This window comes from Oncorhynchus gorbuscha, linkage group LG08, assembly GCF_021184085.1.
Source record: "Oncorhynchus gorbuscha isolate QuinsamMale2020 ecotype Even-year linkage group LG08, OgorEven_v1.0, whole genome shotgun sequence".
NCBI classification, from domain to species: Eukaryota; Metazoa; Chordata; class Actinopteri; order Salmoniformes; family Salmonidae; genus Oncorhynchus; species Oncorhynchus gorbuscha.
Window position 1 is genome coordinate 70,357,224 of NC_060180.1, and position 9,409 is coordinate 70,366,632.

The window sequence follows — 9,409 nt, forward strand, 5'->3', positions numbered from 1 at the left end:
GATAACTCCAGTCTAGAATGTTGGAATGACCCAGGTGCAGGATACAGACAAAAGAGAACTCCAGTCTAGAATATTGGAATGACCCAGGTGCAGGATACAGACAAAAGAGAACTCCAGTCTAGAATATTGGAATGACCCAGGTGCAGGAAACAGACGAAAGAGAACTCCAGTCTAGAAATATTGGAATGACCCAGGTGCAGGAAACAGATGAAAGAGAACTCCAGTCTAGAATATTGGAATGACCCAGGTGCAGGAAACAGACGAAAGAGAACTCCAGTCTAGAATGTTAGAATGACCCAGGTGCAGGAAACAGACAAAAGAGAACTCCAGTCTAGAATATTGGAATGACCCAGGTGCAGGAAACAGACAAGAGAACTCCAGTCTTGAATATTGGAATGACCCAGGTGCAGGAAACAGACAAGAGAACTCCAGTCTAGAATATTGAAATGACCCAGGTGCAGGAAACAGACAAAGAGAACTCCAGTCTAGAATATTGGAATGACCCAGGTGCAGGTAACAGACAAGAGAACTCCAGTCTTGAATATTGGAATGACCCAGGTGCAGGAAACAGACAAAAGAGAACTCCAGTCTTGAATATTGGAATGACCCAGGTGCAGGAAACAGACAAAAGAGAACTCCAGTCTAGAATATTGGAATGACCCAGGTGCAGGAAACAGATGAAAGAGAACTCCAGTCTAGAATATTGGAATGACCCAGGTGCAGGAAACAGACAAGAGAACTCCAGTCTAGAATATTGAAATGACCCAGGTGCAGGAAACAGACAAAAGATAACTCCAGTCTAGAATATTGGAATGACCCAGGTGCAGGAAACAGATGAAAGAGAACTCCAGTCTAGAATGTTGGAATGACCCAGGTGCAGGAAACAGACAAAAGATAACTCCAGTCTAGAATGTTGGAATGACCCAGGTGCAGGATACAGACAAAAGAGAACTCCAGTCTAGAATATTGGAATGACCCAGGTGCAGGAAACAGATGAAAGAGAACTCCAGTCTAGAATATTGGAATGACCCAGGTGCAGGAAACAGATGAAAGAGAACTCCAGTCTAGAATGTTGGAATGACCCAGGTGCAGGAAACAGACAAAAGAGAACTCCAGTCTAGAATATTGGAATGACCCAGGTGCAGGAAACAGATGAAAGAGAACTCCAGTCTAGAATATTGGAATGACCCAGGTGCAGGAAACAGATGAAAGAGAACTCCAGTCTAGAATATTGGAATGACCCAGGTGCAGGAAACAGACAAGAGAACTCCAGTCTAGAATATTGGAATGACCCAGGTGCAGGAAACAGATGAAAGAGAACTCCAGTCTAGAATATTGGAATGACCCAGGTGCAGGAAACAGATGAAAGAGAACTCCAGTCTAGAATATTGGAATGACCCAGGTGCAGGAAACAGACAAGAGAACTCCAGTCTAGAATATTGAAATGACCCAGGTGCAGGAAACAGATGAAAGAGAACTCCAGTCTAGAATGTTGGAATGACCCAGGTGCAGGAAACAGACAAAAGAGAACTCCAGTCTAGAATATTGGAATGACCCAGGTGCAGGAAACAGATGAAAGAGAACTCCAGTCTAGAATATTGGAATGACCCAGGTGCAGGAAACAGATGAAAGAGAACTCCAGTCTAGAATATTGGAATGACCCAGGTGCAGGAAACAGACAAGAGAACTCCAGTCTAGAATATTGAAATGACCCAGGTGCAGGAAACAGACAAAAGATAACTCCAGTCTAGAATATTGGAATGACCCAGGTGCAGGAAACAGATGAAAGAGAACTCCAGTCTAGAATGTTGGAATGATCCAGGTGCAGGAAACAGACGAAAGAGAACTCCAGTCTAGAATGTTGGAATGACCCAGGTGCAGGATACAGACAAAAGAGAACTCCAGTCTAGAATATTGGAATGACCCAGGTGCAGGAAACAGACAAAAGAGAACTCTAGTCCAGTATAATGGAACATGTGGCAACATCATCAATTAGTTGTTTACAAAAATGGACTGGTTAAATCAGTTCCATGTTCTTGTACAAACCTGTCTAAATCAGATTGTTGTCTGTAATTCATTCAGTGTAAATTCCCTCACAGGTAGTAAGGACGTGTTTAATGTATTAAAGAGTGTGACAAATGGCGCAAAACTGCAAACTGAGCAAATGTACAAGCAAATAGTGCTGACTAAACATTTCTCTACATTGCGGATAGTGACTAAGCTGCACAACTAACAACAGGACTTTGTATTTGAACAAATACCTTGTTTGGAATGCTTTAACAGACCGTATTGCATGTTTTACTTCACAAAATGATTTAGTCATAACCACAGTACCCTTATCTTTAAAACCCAGTTTGCAAGGCATTTGTGTCGTGAATACAAAACACATAGTCTATCATTTTGATTATCATGCACTTTTCTCTGACCCATTGTCTTCAAAATCCCAGGGGCAAACGTCAACCCTTTTAGCAGTGCTAACGGGTTGCTTGTTATTAGAACTCAAAGAGTTTTCTTTCGCTGGAGAAGGCTTTGTCTGTGCTACGCTGGCATGCGCGTCCTCTACCTCCCACGGGCACGCCTCTACCCTCTTGTTCTTCGACGCCTCCGGGTCCCTCGTTGAGCTCCTCCGTCTCCCAGATGTTGGCACGGTGACCGGAACACCCTCTGATGATTGGCTGACACGTGGTCTTTCCGAGGGCCTGCTGGAGGAGTTCTCCTTGCTCTTTGACCTGTGCTGCTTCTCCTCCTCCTTGTCCCTCCCTCCTTTCTCTCTCTCACCCCTCTCTCCCCTTTCTTTGGAGGAGCACGAACCTTTTCGTTTCCGCTTGGAGTGAGCCGTGGGACTGGAGCAGGTCTTCTCCTGGCTGGGGGAAGGTGGGGCTGGGGCTTCATTGTAGTCCCAGGGACAGATGTCCAACATCAGGGTGGGCGGCTGCAGCAGACTCCCTGTGGATTTGGAGTAGTCTGAGTGGAGGATCTTGGGCTTCCCATCAGTTGGTGTGACGCTCCTCTTACGTCTGATCCTCTCTGGAGAGATGGAGTCTGAATCGCCTCCCAACATCGGCTGCACCTCAAAGGCCCAGGGGCACACCTCCGGTTTGAGCAGGAGCGGAGATCTGGGAGACCTGGGCTTCCTTGTTTCTCTGGCCTCGTCTCGTTCACACCCCTTGTCTTTGGAGCGCTGTCGGCCTGCAGGCGATTGCCCTGCGGTTCTCTGCTGCTTCTGTTGGGAGCGACTACCCTTGGTGGTACCCGTGCCACCACCACCATCACCCCTGTGGACCGTGGTGGTCTCTCCCAGAGCAATGGACACATGCTTCTGGGACCTTCCATCCGACGGGGTTGGGGGGTCCTCCACATCCCAAGAGCACACCTCGGAGAGGTCATACAGGTTTCTCCCCGGCTCTGTATTGATGGACGGCTGGCTGCCACTCACCTGCTGCTTCATGATGCCCATCTTGGCCATGGGTGTCCTGGAGTACTCTACCGACTGGCTGATGATCATCTTAGGATAACACTCCATCTCGTCCACCTCAGACAGCATCCTTCCATCGCACCCCTTGAGTCCCTTCTTGCTGGCATCCTCCGCGCTATGGGTCTTGTTGGTGAGCCCGGGCATCTTCTCTTTGGCACTGGTGATGACACTCAGTGACTTCTGCATGATGGACGTCCTCAGCTGAATGGGCTTTTTGTCCGCTGTGAAGTTGTGCGCGCTGGCCGACTTGCAGACCAAGGGCACTGACTCGGCCGGTTCCACCTTTGGGGCAGGCTCCGGTGACTTCTTAACCTGCCTCCTAATGAGAGATCCCAGCAAGGAACCATCGCCGGTGGCCATTTTGTCCCCACCCAAGCCCTCTCCGCCGGCAGTTTCCTTAGCTTGGTCACAAACGTGGTCGTAGCTGTGTGACTTATTCAGGCCCAGAACTTTGTTCTTCAAAGAGTCTTCCCTGGACTTGTGACCTGAATGGGACGAGTCGAAGGGATTCCGTCGAAGGGTGCTGCGGTTGCTCCCGTGCTCGCTACCCTCACGTTCCTCACGGCTGCCATAGCTACCATGTCGGTGCAAGGTCTCCGGGATCTCAGTGAGGCGCCTCATGAGAGAGCGGCCCAGGCCCTTCTTGGAGCTGCGCTTCTTCTGCAGGTGTGGGTTGTTGGCCAGCATCTTCTTGCGCTTGTAGACTTCCAGTTGGGCGTAAAGCTTCTTGAGCTCGTCCTACAATGATGACACAGAGGATGGGTTGGGATAGAGAGAGAGAGAGAAGGAAGGAAGGAAGGAAGGAAGGAAGGAAGGAAGGAAGAAAGAAAGGAAGTGGATGAGAAAACAATGCTTGATCAATGCAAATATTTTGTTGTTGCTCTAGAGACATAAATTGACATCACAGACACATCACAGACACAAACCAAACTAACCATGGTCCATTTCCTTGATAGACCGGAATGTTGCCACAAGGTAGCGACTTCCCACAGGGTTCAGTGTTGGGGCCAATCCTGTTTTAATCTACACGCTCCCACTCACCTAACTCCTCAGACATTAAATCATCAACTTTCACTGCTTTGCTGATACTCAAGTATACATCAAAACCAAATCGGACACCATCGCCCTTTTATCAAATCTAGGAGGCTGCATATTTCTTTGTAATGAAAAGCGTTATACAAATTACATTTGAATGACTAATTATTACAATTCTGAATGTTCCCAAACAAAACAGCAAATGGGTGCTTAATCTAAACAGTCTCTACACTGTAAAGATGTGAAAATCTTGGCGCCATACTGGATGGCTGCCGTTTGTAAGCTCCGACCAGACTTTGCTATTTTGTGATTATTTTGTTGTTTATTTTTACTTTATTTTCTCTAAAAGTATCCTCTATCATTTCTTAAAACCGACAATACCTTTTTAACATCAGATCGGCAGTTAATTACCTCAATTCAGGCTTTAACTTCCCCTCATTTGCTCTGGAACCTTTCTGTGACCTTTCTGTGACCCAATTTCCAGGCTACCCAGAGGAAACGCCGACGTTACAGAGGCAAGAGAGGGGGGAAACTGGTGAGATTAAAGGGAAAGGACAACCGGCCACCTCTCCACCCTCCATTCTACTGGCCAATCACTTGATAATAAGATGGATGACATCCGATCGCGGATTTGCTACCAACGTGACTCTCAAAACTGCAATATTCTCTGCTTTTATGAAACACGGCTCTCGGACAAGATCCAACTCGATGGATTCTCCATTCACCATTCTCCATTTGCCATTCTCCATTCACTATGGGAGTCTTTCACCCATGACATTAAAACTTGAGAACTTGAAAACCAGAACAAATGAAGTTTACAGAACAGAGAAAAAAAAGGGAGGGACCCTGCTCACCCGTATGTCTTCGGGGTCCAGGCTGTGTTCGCTCCAGGCTGAGGTGATGCTGCTGTTGAGGTAGGACCCGGACCGGCCCATGTCCAGCTCCTCTTCATAGGTTTCAGTGGCAATGTCATCACTCGCCTGGGTCACTGTGGACAGACACTAACGAGGGGGGATATTATTCCAAATGTGCTGGTGCACTTTCCCACAGTGTGTGTGTCTTGGAGAGACATGTCACCCACAGACAAGATTGATCCCATTGTTTTCTACTTCTGAGGATTCTAATTAAGACTTTAGAAATGTACGGTTTATTCCCCACTCAGCGAAAGTGTTTAAAAGTTCTCCACGGGACTGAAGAGATGAAATACCCAGAAGTGCATTTAAATTACAGAATGATACCACTATCGAAGCTGTTTAATGTACTGGTTATGTATTCAGGGAAAAGTGACAGGAGAGAGAGCAGGGTTACCTTTGGTACAAACAGCAGCCCCAAAGACACAGTCACGGTGAGGTGTGTGTGAGTGAAGACCAACATGAGCATCCAGTCAGGGTGCCACTGAGGAGCCAGAGTGAACCTGCCGATAAAGACCAACAGGTTTTATTAGGACACTATTATCTAAGTGTAACAGAGTACATTATATTCTGCCACAAGCTGTTAGCCAACAGAGAAAGAGACTCTGGGAGCAACAGTTGGCTTCTAAATCTCCGGTTAGGTGATGTGACCGATGTACTCCAGTCAACATTCTACGGAGGAGTTTCACATCCACTACACAAGATCTTCACTATCTGACATGAGTAGCCAGGAAGCTCAGGGACGAAGAGCTTACCACCCTCACTACGAAGACATAAGATTGGACTTGATCCCCTTTTTTTCATTTTTTTGTAGCTTATGGATTTATCTTTCTTCACAAAGTGTCTTTCTATTCTGTTGTTCTCCCCGACTCAATGAGTTTCGGTTACTGAGTATCGGTCATTGGTTAAATGATTTGAAAGAGGAAGAGTAGAAATATATTTGAATAGGAGAGGGATATGCACACTCTCACCCTGTTACCACAAACAAAACCTAAAATATCCATTATTTGCATGGAGCAACCAACGGCGTGGAAAACCAAAAGAAAACAGCATGTACTCAGAACATTGCTTTGCATAGCATAGATACAGGTCTGGCTAGGTACAGCAGGCTGTACATCCCAGGATATGAATCATGAAAGAGTTTCATTGTGTACAAAAGATGATATATCGGCAAGTAAAGGTGACGGATGTACAGAACGAGTGAGAGAGACACAGAGAGAACTTCAAATCGAACAGAGGACAGAAGACAGATGATTGAATGAAGCCTCCACCACTAACCATGCAGTGGAGTCTATCTCTCTGCTCTTTAATGAGGGTTGCGTTATTAGCCCAGATGAGCAGCACCTCAACAGTAAACGTTGCGTTACAAGGAGTGGCCACTCAGTCATCACAGTACTCTGCTGATAATGCTAATGTTAATCATGTGAAAGCTTCTAATGCCATTGACGGGAACAAAGACCCAAACGCCAACAATGGATCCTGCACCCACACAATGGAGGAGACCAACCCCTGGTGGAGAGTGAACCTGCTGGATGTGTACAAAGTGACTCGTGTTGTAATCACCAACAGAAACAGCAATCCTGAGAGGCTCAATGGTTCAGAGATTCATGTTGGTAATTCACTGGAGAACAACGGCAACAACAACCCCAGATGTGCATTCATCTCCAGCATCTCAGCAGGACAGAACCAGACCTTCCAGTGTAAAGAGATGGAGGGACACTATGTCAGTGTGATCATCCGTGGCAATAAAAAAATTCTCACTCTGTGTGAGGTGGAGGTATATGGCAGTCTAGTGGGACACTGTTCATCTGAAACATGCCTCTCTCATGACGAGTATCAGTTTGTGAACCAACATAAGACCTGGACTGAAGCACAGAGTTACTGCAGAAAGCGGTACACGGACCTGGCCACCATAGACAACGTGGAGGACTTGGACAAACAGATGAAAGCTGTACACAGTGATTATACTGAAGCAGCCTGGATAGGGTTAAAGAAGGGAGACTGGAAGGGAGAGTGGCAGTGGTCAGACAATGATTGCAGTGAGGGATATTTCAACTGGAGCCGAGACGAACCAAATAACAGGGAAGGGAACGAGGACTGTGTGATGATGAGCAACGGTGGTCAATGGAATACATCTGATTGCAACAATTCACATGCATTTATCTGCTATGACAGACTGAACAGTTCTGGTACGAAATTCCATTTTATTAATAATACTCAGATGACTTGGAGAGATGCTCAGATGTACTGTAGGGAGAATCACACAGACCTGGCCAGTATGAGGAACCAGACTGAGAACGAGGAGATAATTAGACTGGCTAGTGGTGATAGTGTGTGGATTGGCCTGTTCAGAGGCTTCTGGAAGTGGTCGGACCAGAGTAACTGCTCATTCAGAAACTGGCATGAGAGACAACACGATAACACCGGAGGGAATCAGACCTGTGCTGTGACATTTATGAACTATTCCGGGCGTTGGGGTTTTCAGAAGTGTGATGAAAAACAACCTTTCTTCTGCTACTACAGTGAGTGACCCCCTCCTCTGTTTATGGCATCTCTAATGTTGCTGAGTTATAGCATGGAGTAAACTACAGCTACACCACTGAATGTGTGTTATAACAAGATTTTACACACCTCTCCTCTGGGACCCCTAGACATTTAAACTATTTTGTTTTAACCCTTAACTAGTTCACCTGATTCACCTGATTTAAGGGCTTGATGATTAGTTGACAAGTTGAATCAGGTGTGCTCGATCTAGAATAAATCAAATGCATGGTATGGCTGGGGTCCCCGAGGAGAGGTTTGAAAAAGGCTGTGTTATAATATCACAAACTCGTTTTTCTTTCCTCAGATAAGGTGATCTTGGTTCATCAGAATAAGACGTGGAAAGACGCCCTGGCCTACTGCAGAGAGCACCACAACGACCTGGTCTCTGTCTCCTCTTACGAGGTCCAGAGATGGGTGGAGGCCCAGGCCAAGAGAGCCTCCAGTCCTCATGTGTGGCTGGGCTTGCGCTTCACCTGCACTTTGAACCTCTGGTTCTGGGTCAGTGGAGAGTCCACCTGCTACAACAACTGGGCTTCGGGAAACGGGACCGCCATGGAGGACTGTGGGAGAACCGGAGTGAGGAGTACAGGGGCGGTAGAGAAAGATGGAGGACACCAGTGGGTCAGTCTGCCTGACACAGAAGAGCTCAACTTCATCTGCAGCACAAAAACTAGAATCTGAACCACGGTAGTAGAATCTGGACCAAGGTTCGGGACTTAAAAACGGTGACCCCGGACATGCCGAATTTGCGCCATTCTGGAAAGGGGGAAAAAAGCAGATCCACGCCACAGTGGGTGAGGCGGGTTGCAGGAGAGTATTTAGATATTGAGGTTTAGCAAAATATTTTAAAGGATATGCAACGAAAAAGATGTAAAACGATTTATACAAGGGACACAACAGGACAAAGACGTCTGACTGCTACACCATCTTGGAATAGGAACTGTGAAACGTGTCACAAGAGAAATACTAAACGGGAGATCATATCACTGATGCAATTTCAATGTTGCTTGAGTTGCTTTGTGTATCACCAAATTTGCTTGAGATGATTTTACTACAACACTGCTCACTGTATCCAAGTTGTTTGACATGAATATATCCTCCCCGCCCACTCAACCTGTCTTTTCAAACTTCCTGGTAGTTAGCCATGTGAAAAAGTAAATACTTTTCAGAGTTACTTTTCAGGACCTTTCAAACTTCTTAACTATAATATATGATGCTTAGCTTATATTGTATCCACTTTGTTTCCCCTGAATAAAAAATAAAATAAATCATAAAAAATTTGAAATGAGAATGGAAGAATGTGATCATATCAAATACTCTTGAGTATACTAAACATTAGGAACACCACAAAACACTGCAACAAAAACTATTTATCGTTACAAAGTCCCATTAAATTTGCTGGGTGGAGTGAGTGACTTAAGTGGTCTATGAAATATTAATCATC

The 9,409-nt window shown here is 45.9% G+C and overlaps 2 protein-coding genes across 2 annotated transcripts in view; one reads left to right on the forward strand and one right to left on the reverse strand.

The window, feature by feature from the left end:
* Window positions 1-488: 488 nt before the first annotated feature.
* The window catches only part of LOC124042141 (probable G-protein coupled receptor 158), a 118,602-nt gene continuing 109,681 nt past the window's right edge, over window positions 489-9,409 (reverse strand). Inside the window, exons 9-11 of the mRNA XM_046360515.1 lie at window positions 5,819-5,924; window positions 5,365-5,511; window positions 489-4,213 (exon numbers count right to left, since the gene is read on the reverse strand). Coding sequence (XP_046216471.1) covers window positions 2,408-4,213; window positions 5,365-5,511; window positions 5,819-5,924 — 2,059 coding nt within the window. The 3' untranslated portion in view covers window positions 489-2,407. The remainder of the gene's footprint in view (window positions 4,214-5,364; window positions 5,512-5,818; window positions 5,925-9,409) is intronic.
* LOC124042142 (macrophage mannose receptor 1-like) lies at window positions 6,587-9,250 on the forward strand. The gene is made up of 2 exons (XM_046360517.1): window positions 6,587-7,943; window positions 8,270-9,250. The coding sequence occupies exons 1-2, from the start codon at window positions 6,680-6,682 to the stop codon at window positions 8,644-8,646; spliced, it is 1,641 nt and encodes a 546-aa protein (XP_046216473.1). The 5' UTR covers window positions 6,587-6,679; the 3' UTR covers window positions 8,647-9,250.

Coding starts and splice junctions, on each gene's coding strand:
- LOC124042142 (XM_046360517.1), top strand. CDS start 6,680: ATGAAGCCTCCACCACTAACCATGCAGTGGAGTCTATCTCTCTGCTCT. Junction 7,944..8,269: donor ACCTTTCTTCTGCTACTACA/GTGAGTGACCCC, acceptor TTCTTTCCTCAG/ATAAGGTGATCTTGGTTCAT.